The following is a 16,310-nucleotide window of genomic DNA, read 5'->3' on the forward strand; positions in this document are numbered from 1 at the left end:
CTATTAGAAAGCTCTCATATACACTATTAGAACGCTCTCATATACACTATTAGAACGCTCTCATATACACTATTAGAACGCTCTCATATACACTATTAGAACGCTCTCATATACACTATTAGAACGCTCTCATAAACACTATTAGAACGCTCTCATATACACTATTAGAACGCTCTCATAAACACTATTAGAACGCTCTCATAAACACTATTAGAACGCTCTCATAAACACTATTAGAACGCTCTCATATACACTATTAGAAAGCTCTCATAAACACTATTAGAACGCTCTCATATACACTATTAGAAAGCTCTCATATACACTATTAGAAAGCTCTCATATACACTACTAGAACGCTCTCATAAACACTATTAGAACGCTCTCATAAACACTATTAGAACGCTCTCATATACACTATTAGAACGCTCTCATACACGCTACTAGAAAGCTCTCATATACACTATTAGAACGCTCTCATATACACTATTAGAACGCTCTCATATACACTATTAGAACGCTCTCATACACACTATTAGAAAGCTCTCATATACACTATTAGAAAGCTCTCATATACACTATTAGAACGCTCTCATATACACTATTAGAAAGCTCTCATATACACTATTAGAACGCTCTCATATACACTATTAGAAAGCTCTCATAAACACTATTAGAAAGCTCTCATATACACTATTAGAAAGCTCTCATATACACTATTAGAACGCTCTCATATACACTATTAGAAAGCTCTCATATACACTATTAGAACGCTCTCATATACACTATTAGAAAGCTGTCATATACACTATTAGAACGCTCTCATATACACTATTAGAAAGCTCTCATATACACTACTAGAACGCTCTCATACACGCTACTAGAAAGCTCTCAAACACACTACTGGAAAGCTTTCATACACACTATTAGAAAGCTAAAATATATGGTCCCCCTCCTTTAATTTAGGCAAACATTGCTCAAATATCACCGAATCCAGATGGTTTGTTGTTGATGAAGAGAGGAATAAACACAGTTTAAGATTTGCAGCTAAATTAATTTGTTTCCATATTATGGAACTGCTATCAGGCACTTCCCATCATCTTATATCAGTAATAAAAAATTATAAATACAAATTTGGTATTTGGTGACTTGACTTTTATTTCTGTCAGGCTGAAGTGAAAAAACTTGGAAAGAGACTGATTCTCTTGCCGTTTAAAATAACAACACAAAACATAATAAGAAAACCGCATTTATTTTTTTTATTTTACAATTTTGTAAACAACAGCGGCTGATTAAACTAAATGTCTCAACCTTGTATAATTTTACGACTTTTTATTTAACCAAGAAATGATCCGAAAGGCCTGGGAAATGATCAGATCCGCTTATGTGGCTGCAACGCGCGGCGCGCTCCCGACACAGGTGGAACAGATTTTCACATGGGAACAGAATTTCGCACAACACCGGAAAAGGATCTCTGTTGAAGCAAAAACATAAAAAATAAAGTCGAGTAATGCCCATGCTTCTGTGAGTTGTTTAGCGGATAGCTGAGCATGAATCAATAATTTTATTTGATACAATTTCGGCCGGAGATAGCACAAAATGTACGGAGCTAGCCAGAATGACCTCCGTTTAAAACAACTTCCGGTGTAATGACGGTCCTTCCTGTTTCACTGAAACGCCTTCCGTTTCAACTGAAATCCGCTAATAGCTTTTCAGTAGTGTGTATGAGAGCTTTCTAGTAGCGTGTATGAGAGCGTTCTAATAGCGTATATGAGAGCGTTCTAATAGTGTTTATGAGAGCGTTCTAATAGTGTTTATGAGAGCGTTCTAATAGTGTTTATGAGAGCGTTCTAATAGTGTATATGAGAGCGTTCTAATAGTGTATATGAGAGTGTTCTAATAGTGTATATGAGAGCGTTCTAATAGTGTTTATGAGAGCGTTCTAATAGTGTTTATGAGAGCGTTCTAATAGTGTATATGAGAGCGTTCTAAAAGTGTTTATGAGAGCGTTCTAATAGTGTATATGAGAGCGTTCTAATAGTGTATATGAGAGCGTTCTAATAGTGTTTATGAGAGCGTTCTAATAGTGTTTATGAGAGCGTTCTAATAGTGTATATGAGAGCGTTCTAATAGTGTTTATGAGAGCGTTGTAATAGTGTTTATGAGAGCGGTCTAATAGTGTATATGAGAGCTTTCTAATAGTGTATATGAGAGCGTTCTAATAGTGTATATGAGAGCTTTCTAATAGTGTATATGAGAGTGTTCTAGTAGTGTATATGAGAGCTTTTTAATAGTGTATATGAAAGCTTTCTAGTAGTGTGTATGAAAGGTAAAGCTTTTCACCAGTTTATATGAACAGTTCTCACTACTTTGTATGAGAGCTTTTGAGTAGATTATATAAGAGGTCAATGTTTTCACTAGTTTATGTGAGAGCTTTTTACTAGTGTTTGTGTGAGGTTTTCAGTATATTATATGGAAGAGTGTAATTTAATATGTGTATATTAGGGCTGCAACAACGAATCGATAAAATCGATAAAAATCGACTTTTAAAAGCGTTGGCAACGAATTTCATCATCGATTAGTTGTGTCGCGCGATTATTGCGTCATCCGCTGCGCCGTCATCACTGCCTCTTGACTGAAAGAGGAAGGAAAAAAAATACGGCAGAGCGAGTCAGCGCCGCAGGAGCAGTGTTGCCAACTCCGCGACTTTTCAGACCCCTCCAGCGACTATTTTTCAAAAAAGCGACTAGCGACAAATCTGGCGACTTTTTTCGGTGTCACTGGTGGCTTTTGGAGACTCTTACGTGAAAGCATGTATCATTCCTACTCTGCCGTGGGGCGCCTCCCCCACCCCAACCGCGTTTTCCCGCAGGAGTCCCTCTCAGTCAGAGCCTCAGCGTCCAGACTGCAAATGAAGCGCGCATGCACCGGGATTGACGGCGCAAATTGATCACAATAATTAAAATAGCCTGCGCTTTGTAAAGTGAAAAAAGTGATAACATGCAACTTTTTTCAAAAGAAATTAACATGGCACGGAACCACCATGTTTGTTTGGTTTTAAAGTGGGGAAACGTTACGTTAGTTTCTCAGGTAGCTCATCTGATGCTTTCCTTATCTTGTTAGTAGGTTACAGACAGTGATAAGGTTGGCTACTTATTTTACTTTAAATTTCATTTGAACTAGCTTAAGCAGCGTTTACATTTACTTTATAAATAAATTAACTTGCAAATTATGAGGGCAAGACTTTTAAAGTTTAAATCTGGCAAAGATAAAGTAAAGATGATCCTGCAATTTATAGAAGTAAAGCAGAATAAAATCCAGCAAGATCAGTAATATGTCAATTAATTATATGCCACATTCCCATGTAAATATCTGTCTTTGGAGGATGTGTTTTTTAGCACCCCTAGTTCTCTCATTTTTATTCCAAATACAATTTATAATTTGAATCACAGGGCTATTTTTATCTCTATGGTTCAGTATTTTCTCAAGTAGCAACTTTAACTGCTGTACTTTCCTGTCTTAAAAGGCAGAACTCTTCTAGTCTAAAAAAAACTCATTTGTTGAAATGGGGGGGCCTATTGTTTGAACCCCTTAGAGGCTTTTAAAAACAAAAATGTCTTTTTTTGCGCTTTATGAAACAAAGTACCCTATATTTTGTGGATGTACATCTACATTTCTCATGTAAGTTTGCGTAGTTTTAACACAAACATTTATTTTTCATATTGCACCAGTACAGTTAATGAGCAACCTGTACTTGTGTGCTTGTTTGTTCTGTCTATAATGTTTATTTTGGAATAAAGAGGTTAATATAAAAAATATTTTTTGTCCGATTCATCGATTAATCGAAAAAATAATCGTCCGATTCATCGATTTTTAAAATAATCGTTAGTTGCAGCCCTAGTGTATATGCAAGTTAATTCTGATTTATGTCCCTGGGGGTACCTCATAGATGATCGCCATTTAGTCCAAACTATGAAAAACTTAAGGCATGAATTTTTATACATTGCCTAAATTCACACTTCATACACCTAATTTTATTAAAGAAAAGAAATCATTGTAAAGCTGAAACAATTAAGCTGGATTAAATTTGAATAATGAAATAATCAACTAATTAGGTAATCAATTTATCATTAACTGGTATACAGAGACTCTCAACATGTCATTTGCTGAAAAGGCAACCTACTTCACCAACAAAATTGTAAAAAAATATATTTTGCTCTCAGGATTAAAAACCATTGTCTATCAATATGCTCTATTAATAAGACATCAAGTTACATATTTCTAGCTGCACCTGGTTAAAATTCTGTATAAAATCTTTTAAGGAAGCTTCTGCTATCCAATAATTAATCAAAAAATATTAATAAGCAGATTATCTGATAATCAAAATAAACGTAAGCTGCAACTCTAACTCAGAGGCAAGCTGGTTAGGAGGTGAATAAGTTATTTAGACTGTGTGGCAATCTGGTAATTATATAGATAAAAAACACTATATTGACATATTTATGTACTAGGGCTGGGTAAAAAAAAAAATCGATGTCTAGGGAATGAGATCAATTCATTTTATAGTGACCCGCGTGTTGTTCACATTCAAATGAGCAGGAAAATTGCACTCAAGATTACTTCAAGACAGACAGCTACAAATATAGTCAATAGGTTGACTGAAGACATTTACAAAAGGGGGATGACCAGCAAACATCCTGTAGTTGTTCCAGACAACGCTGCACATACCGTTTGTGCAGTGGAGATAATGCAGCTCATGCATGTCTGCTGTGTCCCCCCTGTCACATCTGCTCGCCCGAGTGAAGCTTCACTTTTTCACTTTTCACAAAGAAGTTTGCACTTTTGAGACAGTTTTAACTGTCTGATTTACAAGTTTGCACTTTGTGTTTAATATGACAGGAAAAAATTTAATACATGAGTGTTTTATTTAAACACAGTTGAACCACTTTCATTATTGTAAAAACAGATCGAATCGAAATTAACCGATTTAGAACTGTATGAATCAATAGGGAATCGATTCAGGACTTTGGCTAAAATACCCAGTCCTATTATGTACTGCTTTGTAATCCAGGGCGCAATCATTGGCAGCTTTGCGCATGCATTAAACATTAGCTGTCGGAAAACTGAGCAAGTTTCCTCTCTGCTGTCTTTGCTCTGACTGCAGAGCTTTCAGGTCAAGACAACTCTTTGCTGCTTTTATCTTAGAGTTATTCATCAAAATCCACAACTTATCAAAGGCATGGTTGAAATGCAATAGTTGCTACCTGACGTTAGAGATGTCCCGATCCAGGTTTTTGCACTTCCGATCCGATACCGATATTGTTTTTGGACTTCCGATCCGATACCGATACTGGCCGATACCAGCCTATCCGAGCATGTATTTAAGTTTAAGTGAAAGTATTTAGCCTTAGTTGTAAGACTCATGTTGAAAAGGGTTTTAGTACTCTTGATAACATCTAGCCAGCTGAATTAGGTGAGATTGAATAAAACACAATGTTTGGTAACAACAAACTTTCCTGTTTATTAAGAGATAAACACAAACTGGACAAAATTATGAATAGCAATCTGAAATTGCACAGTGAGCAGTAAAACCGTAAACAGTTAAAGGTGCAAGTATTACTGTAAGTTTTAATAAAAATGCAAAACAGGGGAACACTGGCGCAAAATAGTGGAATGGATCGTTTCAATCGGCGAAACTGGAAAATACGGACCAGATTTTTTTTTTTTAACTGGATCGGCAGTCTGGATCGGCATTTTACATGCTTTGCCGATACGGATTTTTTTGCCAATATCGGCGTCCCGATCCGATACGTGGATCGGATCGGGACAAGCCTACCTGACGTATGCCAGTACATTTTGTAGCCTATTGGAGGAAGTCTCCCAGAAGTGCATGCATAATTTACATATGTCAAAATCCTACTAATTAACATTTGGGTATTTTATTTTAGGATATTTAAACCATGGTAATGATATCTGAATGACCAGGAGTTGAGTGAAGCATTTTTAACATGCATTTAATAATTTTATCTCTACTATAGAATAACATTTTAATTGTAGTAAAGGAAGTCATGAAATCATATAATGCAAATTCTGGTAGGTTAAATAATTCAACAATAATTAGCTTTATGTTAAAAAGTGTTAAAAACAAATTTAAAGGGTAATTTCTCTAGGTTTGAAAAGTGCAAACAAATTGTGACGACAGATGGAATATATCCAATTGCCCATCAAAACCTACAGCAGGCTAAACAGACAGTAAATAACATAAGAACAGCTCAGCTTGTTAGTTGTTTTTTGCAACAAAATTAAATGCAAGTCAATACTAATTACCTCTGGGTAAAAGTCACTTCTACTCCCACATTCTACCTCTTCTGCTCCAATTGTGAGTGAACAATTAATATTTGATTACTGATTTGGTCTGGACTATTGTCCTGCACAATATATGAAAATCTGATGGCAATAGTACTGGTAAATATTAGGTGACAGAATCAGTTTCTATAAATGTCTGTTCTGTGTTTTTTCTCTTTATCTCATGGATTTATATCATACCTGTGACATTAAGTATTTGGGACCATGTCACCTATGACCAGTGTGAGCATCTGCTGCCATAAGACTCCGACTGATTAAACATACCTAATTACTGTACAAATGAATGTATATAAGCAAAAAATAAAAGCACAGCTTCTGAAATGACAACTTACACAATACAATCTAATATTCTCATGGGGACAGAAAGGCAGAGCGCTGCAGGGTAACAGTTGCTAAGTAATACTCTGAGCAGTCAAAGGCTCAGAACACTTAAAGGCCCATATGAAGGCAAATTTGGATTCATAACCAGGATAAATCATAAATAAATAGAAGGACAGAAGAATTATTGACTTAACATAAGAAGTGTCCCATAATAAAATTTGTCCTCTATATTTAAGTTATGAATGCATATTTCTGACATTTTGACTTTAAATATGCTGCCAAAAGCAACTGCAAAATATTCAAAATAAGAGTTATAATAATTAACACCACCACTTTTTGTTGTTAGACTTTAAAGTTCAGTAAAACTGGCTCATAGAGGGAAGTAAAAGCTGACAGGAAGGAATTGAGGTAGCAGCTGTTCAATCCAACTGTGGAGAGTATCTAAGCATAATACCAGTCTATGTAAAAACATCAGTTTATAAATAAAAACTTATAATTTCATGATTTTACTTTAGAACTGCTGACAATTTCAGTTTGTGTTAAGTTATATCAGAAACATCTTAGATTTAAATGTTCAAGGCTCTCCAAGGATGTCAACTGACCTTGATAAACAAAAAGCTTTGTTACTAACCTAAAGAGGCAGAGAAGAGCCAGGTGTGCTCAAAGAAATGAAAAAAAGGCAACGAAAGAGCTCCCTCTCAGCATGTTATCACTATGGAGATTTGCACACATTAACATACATCACTACTGATGATGAGACAAACTTAGAAAACACTTTAAAAGATCTCGAGCACATTCTGGTTATTAAGCCTGCTGAGGGCTGGTTTCTATGCAAATCATGACATGCATTTTTTTTTTTCTAAGCAGAGGGACGTCGGTTTAAATGTATTGAATTAAACTCAGGCCTGCAGAAAGTAACTTGCCCGATACTCACATATGATTTAGTAATGGAATGCATCTTAACTCCCTTCATCTTGCAATAAAGTAGCACAGATAGTAAAGGAATGATCAATTGTTTGCATTTTTAGAATTTTGGTTAATAGAAACTGGAAAAAAGAAAAGTGAACTATTAGGGCAATAATTGCTTAAAGTAGGAGACCACCAGGCAGGGCTAATGATGACCTTGCTGCTAAGCTCGACAGGCTGCACAAAAAAGGAAAAACTAAACATGAAACAGGCCTGTCCGCATTATAACAAGTCCATTATAGCAACATTTATAAGGATATTGTACAAGCCTCCATCAAGTAATGAGGGAAATAATATGACTAAAAATCCAGTTAGACCAGCTGGTATGATTATTTTTCTGTGGCTTTTTGATGGCTTCACTCCCTGCAGCTAAATTGCTTTGTGCCAAGGAAGCGTAACAACTAAATGAAAGGGAGGACCTTGCGGTATTTAAAACTTTAAGTCCACAATGTTTTGTCCAACCCTGACACAAAAGGATAACAGTATGCTTACCAAAATACATAGATATTAAATTATTTTCCTGAATGTGAAAGAATTTATTTTGTTGTCTAGTTCCTGTTTTTGGCTAAGAAGGCTTGAATTTATCCCATTTAATGAGCTGTTATATTTAAAGCCATGAGATATTTAACCCCTTCAGGTTGGAGGCCCTTTCTTCTTAAATGAAACATTTCGCATAGCATTTTTTTGGCCTCATCAGGAAGTCATAGTCATGAACTATTCTTTTTAACAAATGGGTAGATATTTTTTTTTTAAAGCACTAGTAGTAATGCATCTTGATAACCCTATAGACTATAGTGCTGGGCGACAAATCGGACTTTTACCGTTACCGTCATTCGCTATGATAACCGGTGACAAATTTCCCATGTCAGTAAATGAAAGAAACTTAATTCTGCTGTTTATCAGTTAATCCTGGCGAGCTGAGCGAGGCAGAGATGAAGCTGAGCGCACAGAGAAGTCGTCAAGGGAGCGTTGTCAGAGCTGAGCGCGCAGCAGACCGGTCTTAAACGAGGGTGTGCAAGTTTAAACGATACACATCGTTCTCGCTCTATATTCAGTTCGGTGGTTCGAAAATTACGCCATGTTGAGCAAAAGAACACAATATGCAAAGTTTGTCTGAAAACTTTCGGGACTACCCAAAGTAACACATCCAACCTCCACCACAGCCACGCTGTTGAGTTCAAAGATTAGCAAAAGGCTCCATTACATTTGTGCAACAATGTTCACATGAGAGGTAACATTTTGTTTCCTGTTCAATGAGACATTATTGAATCTTTAAACATGAATGGAGACTTGAATATTCAATTAAAAGTATATGAAATTTGATTTATTCAATAAATAAAGGTTAATAGACTGCCCAAATAGGCCTCAGCACAAAGGAAAAAGTAAACACTTCCTTAAACTGGCCTGTAAAGATATTAAACTTTCCTGAGTTCATTGATCACTGTATTTTTCCTCTGTCATGCAAAAGCAAGATGGCTCCAAACTATTTAGTTGATTGATTTGATCTATCAACTAAATCAGTTGATGAACGGTCATTTTCTTAACAGAAAATTTTTGTTTTCTCTCATAAGGAGAGGGTCTTTATAATCGGGCTCTACCAGCTCCTTGGCAGAGTGATACGTCATGTATATGGCGTCAGTCAGTCTGGCTGGCCAGGCTACTGATATGACTGTTTTGGAGAGACACTAACGTTAGCAGAGGTCCTAAACACATGGTAATTATAGCTCATAAATTTTTTTTTTTTTAACTTGGCTCCAAGTAGTGTGTTAACTCGAAAAAGACCTAAAAAAAAAAACCCTGCTTGTTAGCATGATGTTTTGTTTTTTATGCTTAGCATAATGCTAATAACTTTGCTGTTATCACATCCTAACCTTCTGAAAAAATGTGTCAATTTGAGAAGTGGATGCTGCGCCACCATACAGCGCAGCTAAAAGGGCACTGTTAGGTGATAACTTAAAGGTACTGTGATTTTTTTTAAAAGACCCGCCCTCTCCACTTTAAAAAGAAAAACATGCACAACCCTGTACCCAACCCCCAGTTAACTTAGCCTTCGGACAGATGATCAGTGCTTTTTGCTACCCGTTGGTCATATAACTCCTCCTTCACTGCACGATGCCTGCGCCATCTTTGTTATTAGTAGGGGTGTGGGAAATAATCGTTTTGGCGATATATCGTGATATTCGGCTGCCCAATATAATAAAGATCTTTCACTTCTTAGTATCGATTAAAAAATAAATGGTTGCATAAAACATTGATGGGAAAATGGGCAACCTTTGCACCACCACTCTGGCAGAAAGCGCTGTGGAGCCCTTTAACTGTGCGTGCAGCACCAAATCTGTATTTGAGGCAGTCACAGTGGAAGAAAACCCCAAAAAAACATGGATAATAATACCTAATCAATATTTTCTGATGAAAATATACAGCACTTGCTGTTTTATCTCATCATTTGAAAATATGGCAATATATAGAGATACTGCAATATCGTGATAATATCTTATCGTGACCCAAGTATCGTGACATGTATCGAATCTCAACACTCATGCCAATACTCACCTCTAGTTATTAGTCACCACTGTACGGTGGCGACAGTGGGACGCTGTTACAGCGAATCCCATAATGCTTTGCGAGGGGAGCTCTCCGTGCAAAGCATTTCAAAGCAAGTCATTTTCAAAGAACCGCGGGACATTGGACGGCCTTACGTAAACATAGTACAGTAAAGTACAAAACCTGCACACAAATGTCGAGCTGCCAATACAGAGTGCTATTTGGAAAAATAGCTTCTATAGAAACAGTCTCTTTCCATGGGCCATCAGTAAGAAGAGCATAAACACCTCACAGTCAGTCAGCCACACTGCTGTGAAGAGAGTTAGCATATCTGCACCATCATGACCTTCCTCCTTTTTCTTTTATTTCCTTATTACAAAAAAGCACACTTTTACATATAAATGTCTGCACGCTGTGAGTCTGTACCACAACTACAACTTCCACTATGCAGACAATCAAGCTCAAATAAAGATGATTCTGATTAAAAGGCAAAGGGACCGAAGCAGAAAACTAATTTTGGGGGCAATAGGCTATTAGTTAGAGGGTTGGAGAAACATGCTCCTTAAAAATTTGCTGTGATGATATGAAATCAACAAAAATGCTCATTAGCAATTATTCAGGACTAACAAACAGATAAGAAATATGAAAGTATTTCTTCAACAGTTTAGAAGAAAAAAGTTAAAAGATTTGCTCTTTATCTTATGGTGATCTGCTAAACTACAATATTTCAGAGTTAAGGATAATTTGCATGTATAACACCTTCTCATTCACAGACGACCCACAAAGAAGGAAGTAGGGGAGTAAAGTTTCTCCCCATGATCTCCACAGCCCCACAGCAAGGACACGAAGAATATCAATGAAAGAACTCTTTAGTAATGAGATCCTGCTATACCATGATTTTTATTACCAATTTGATAAATGGGGTGGATCAGAAAAGGAAGTGGGCTATGATAGATAAATATTTATTAAAAATATTTAAAACATCTTTTTCTTTTTCCCTTCTTTTTAAAACAAACCAAATGTTCAACGGTACCACGCCAGACATCTCAGACAATCAACCATCCAATAATGTCAGGTCAAATGACACAGCTGATAAATCTTAAAACACACACACTAAACCTGCTGTAGGATTACCAAGGCCTGTTTATGCAACCGTAAGCCATGGCTATTTGCAGTATAAGCAGGAAATGATGACACATCACAGTTTGAGAGTACCATCCTCCAGGTAGACCCATTTTTCTTAGAGCTGCAGGCAATAATTATTTTATTCATATACACAAACAATATTTATTCAACATACAAGTTGTAATACTTTGTCTATTTCATAATAAAGCAGAATAAATCCATTGTGCCTGCTGTCAACCTTTGTTTCTATGCATTTTTCTGTAATTATTTATTTATAGGCTACATAGAGCCAAAACAAATCAGAAATGAAGAATCAGGATAAATTCAGTTTAACTCCCAATAACCAAGGGATGCTCTTCTTTTATATAGCCTGTTTTTTTTTCAACTAACCATTGTTATTATGTTGAGTATTTGTATAATTAAATCAAGATACTTATCAAATAAAAAAAAATGTTGCTAATAGAAGATACTTCTATGACAGTATTTTAACCAGGTGAAGCTAAAACTGCTACTTTAGGAGCTCTGGCTAGAGCAAATTTACTGGCAATTTACGCTTTTTTTTATATTAAACGCAAAAAATGTATACTTATTCTATCTATTCTTATCAACTGCCCATAGTATTTCGAAAATGGCATGCCAGTTAACAATTATTTTATTAACAATTATTTCAATAATGAATTAATCAGCATTATTTGTTTCAGCCCTATATTCAATACACTATATATCACAGACCTTTATTCCCCACATATTGATATAAGGCTGACTTCCAATTTTATTTTTGGTAACAAATTTACTTTTTTTTATTTGCAATATAACTTTTCTATTGGGTGTATGCTGTACGCTTCTGTGCCCCTATGATTTTGCTTATGATATAATTCAATTCTAATAGTTCAGCTAATAAAGGAGCATTCAATTCATCTATATATTGATTTAAACCTAAGGACACAACATCAGGTTAACAGCATAAACAGAAGGCAACTGTTTTTAGCAATATATAATATATAGTAGCAATTTATAGTGTGGAAAAATAATAGTTTTCTTGGGAAAATGCTAAATTGTGTTCATAACTGAGTAGGCATGGATCGACTCGAAGTCCCAGTGTTTAAAAAGTGCAATATTTTTCTACCACAGCATTGCCAAGGTTTAAAGTCTTCTTGAATGAGAGGTCAGCTGTATTGCTGAAGTGACTGGGATTTCTAAGGCTGCATGGAGCTAAAAAGCAACACAGCTCTGGGTCTACCATAGCTGTTACTGCACACTGCCAGGCAGCAGGCAGAAAGACTAATACACTTTTTCATAGTTTAAAAAAAGAAAGACTTGGTTGGAAAATAAAGCACCAGTCACTCATACAAAGATGACTATTTTGTAACTACAGCAGGTAAGAAAGTTCAACGTGGCTGTCTAAGCAGACAGCCCAACTAATTAAGCAGTTAAAATCATTTTGCTATTCTCCTAGTGTTGCACAAAGATAATCACAGTGTGAGGATGTCATACTCATGCCTAACCCATACCTAGATACTAATTACATTACACAATAATGCACACCTCTGAAAGAAGGATAACCGTTTGCAAGTTACTGTGAGTACATAGTAACATTTTTAGGCATAAAGTAAAAATATGTAAGTTTTAAAGTTACCTAGTGCACATTAACTGCTTAAAAAGGAAAAACCCTTTAGCATTCAAGTCAATCTACTCTTAATGTTAACCTCATTTTTGTAAGGGTGTTGACATCACAGTCAGAAAGCTAACAAGGTTAATATTTATACAACCAATCAATAAAAAATAGACTAAACTAAACTTCTTACTTATTCAGTAAACTTGAGTTAAATTCATAAATGTAATAAACATATTTCAAAGTAAGGAAACATACATATTTGAAGCGATAATTCAAAACAATAGCTGCAAACTAAAACTGAAATTTCGTGCTTTGAGGCTTTTTTTGTGCTTTTTTTCAGGAGCCCACATCACACAATAAATTACTTCATTATTTCTGCAGAAGCATTTCTTCCAAGCTCTGAACAAGCTTACATTTTTACATGCATTTTTTAGATCATTTTTGGCTTCTTCAGGGTGAATCTTCTCCTTCTTCACATTCTTGTGGAAAAGACAATGCTCACTAGCAAGATTTCTTGCATTATTTTATCAATTCGAGTCCTCCAGTCTCATTCAAGGTCAGTCAAACGATTCCTTTTTTAATTCCCACAAAGCCTGAATTCCGACATGTAACTCGACACTCAGTGGACATTTTCATAAAACCACAGAACTGGGTGGACGCAAATTCCTGATAGAAAATACTGACTGGAAATTTAAGGGAGAAACCGGAAGATCAGTTCTAAATATGGTGCACTTGTAGCCAGGAGTAAAAACGTGCCTACACCCATACTGGGTATGCAGAGAACTCCCTCATACCCTAAATCGCTTGAACACACAGCCTGACTGCTGCTACAGCCATAACAAGCCTAGCATTCATGCCCACAGATGCAAACACAGTAAACATCCAAGTCTGCATGAGCCCAGTTAAGCAGAGATGAAAAGCACTGATAGAGACTGCTGCTTCAGTCTACCCACATGTCTCCGCATCCAAAAATGCTGGGATTCTTTTGCTTAACAAAGCAGGTTTCTGACCTTAAAACTAAAGCTAGTTTAAGGTTTCAATCAATCGAGGGACTGGAATCTGACAATTTCCCCTTTATCTGAAGCTAACTTAGTGAAATATCTTATTTAATTTAACATTATTTGTAAATGTAAGAAACTTAGTATGTTCAGGTTATAAATGAGCTTAGGAACAAAAAAAATATGTATTTTTTTCTAAATCAATAGATTAGGCTAGGGGAAATGCAATTCGATGCATGAACTGGGAAGAAGTTAATTTCCTGCTAAATGAAAATGTATCACCTTTATCAACAAATCTTCTACACATTGTATCTGTTATGTTTAATGGTGGAGTGAAAAAAATTAAACAAAAATATCAGTAAATCAGACATGAGACTTTAGAGAAAATCCCTATCAATGCATCTCTACTCCAGGAACATTTCAACTAAATTACCAAAGCATTCAAGATTCCATTCACATTTAATCTTTTATGAGTTGTAGGCTTTAGGGGATAAAAAAAAATCCTTGTTGTAAAAAATAAATAAATCTGCAGGTCAAATACTGGAACAAAAATAAATACATATCAGCATTCAGCTCTTCATTCATTCCAACAAAAGTAGGAACCTCATCTAGTTTCAGGCTTTAAATGTACAAACTAATAACAAGTGCAGAATTGCATTTTTGGAGTTTTATATTAAACAGTTATATAAAACATCATCATTTGTAAGCTCTTACACAAATATATTAATCTGATTCAGTAGCTCAGACCCCTTTTATATATATATATATATATATATATATATATATATATAAAAGAATCGACCAGTCAGACCTACAAAAAAAAAACAAAAACAAAACAGACATCAATGATCAGTGCATCTCTCAAAACAACAACAAAACAGCTTTAGACTGAAATGATCCAATCAGAGGCTGACACTCCAGCTTTCTCTCCTAAAAATTCAGGTCAGTCGTTGTTGCTATACACCCTTTTAGGGGTGGAGGGGGTTATGCCATATGCCAACAAAACAGAAACAAATGACCAACAACATATGAGGAGGGGGCGAAAGAAGATAAAGAGGAATTTCAAACAGGAAGCTGCAACATGAATGCACCATGAGCCTACTGACTGGTAGCAGAGCAGAACGTGGCACCCATAAAAAAAGCAGTTTATCACTGTAAACAATATGTAAAAGATGAGATGACAAATGTTCATTGCTAAATTATTATAAAAACAGAAGGATAGAAAACATCAGAGTTTGCAATTTAAAGCTAGTTAGCAGCCTTTGTGTGCAATTTGTCATTAAAAACATGGCACGTTGTTATCCAAAGAGGACACAGTGATAAAGTTAATGGAGAATATTTGTCAAGAGTGATATTTCGTTGTGATACATCAGCCGGCATTAGCACATTTAGCTAAATACGTCAACTTTTAATGTGTGGCATTAGTCGGTTTGGCTTTCATAAAGTTTATGCTTACTTCTGAGAAGCACTTAAAGGAAAAATAGAAAGAAAGAACGAAGAGAAAACACACGGTTAACTTGAGATATAGAAGTTGCAGCTCTGTCTGCGTCCATTGTAAGCAGGTGACCGAACTGGGAGCTAACGTTTCCTAGCCAGGAAAAACTTGCCGCTCAAAAAAAAAAACCGGTGAACGATTAAAGCAGCCTGAAAAGATCATAGCCTTATTTCCACACCGTGCGGCAAAAACAACTGAAACGATAGCAAGTTAACCTTCTGTTTTCGCTTACCCATCTGGGCTCTCAAGCCCTTGAGCGTCGTAGTACTTTCCGCCATTTCTATGAAGTTTTCCCTCTGTGTTTTTTTTTCTACACCAGGGGCGCGCGACACAGCGGCACAGCCGGTTGGACTCGGACACCGCGGGTACGTGGACATCAAAGATGGTTGAAGGTGAGGTCTCACTCTGTCCATTTACATAAAACCATAACACAAAGCAAGGCCCGACAATGTCCTAATATAGTCACGTTAACTCAATTCTAAAAAGGGACAGCTATACAACTCATGTGTAATGAAACAGTATTTATTTTTAAAGTAATAAATTCATGGGTAAATAATATAAAATATATCAAGAGAAAAAAATCAAGTGCTGGCGGCAGATCAAATAGGCTATATAAACATACAGGTACACACAAGTAAAAAAAAAAAAAAGGTGAGAACTCAAAGTATAACAATAAACAATTCGACAAGCTCAACATACTGCTGCAAATATAGGTAAATGCATCAATGTTTTTCACAATTTCTATAATTTCTAGCAAAATATTTGGCTACTAATTGTATTTAAATGCGTTCTTTATATTATTTTTTCATGTTTCATTAAGTGTTAAATACATTTTCTCGAACTCGACTTCCGTCCAGTTTTTCTGAAAACGTTTTTAGCACTT

General features: G+C 35.8%; 1 protein-coding gene across 20 annotated transcripts in view; it reads right to left on the bottom strand.

The window, feature by feature from the left end:
* The window catches only part of map7d3 (MAP7 domain containing 3), a 52,667-nt gene extending 36,863 nt beyond the window's left edge, over positions 1-15,804 (bottom strand). For 19 of the 20 annotated variants that reach the window (XM_038289563.1, XM_038289580.1, XM_038289578.1 and 16 more), the window contains exon 1: positions 15,660-15,781. In XM_038289563.1, coding sequence (XP_038145491.1) covers positions 15,660-15,705 — 46 coding nt within the window. In that variant the 5' untranslated portion in view covers positions 15,706-15,781. Of the gene's footprint in view, positions 1-15,659 lie in introns of all 20 variants that reach the window. The other variant, XM_038289561.1, reaches the window with a different exon arrangement.
* Positions 15,805-16,310: the final 506 nt, after the last annotated feature.

Source organism: Cyprinodon tularosa, unplaced genomic scaffold (genome assembly GCF_016077235.1).
Source record: "Cyprinodon tularosa strain WSP-4 unplaced genomic scaffold, ASM1607723v1 ctg27, whole genome shotgun sequence".
Lineage (NCBI taxonomy): Eukaryota > Metazoa > Chordata > Actinopteri > Cyprinodontiformes > Cyprinodontidae > Cyprinodon > Cyprinodon tularosa.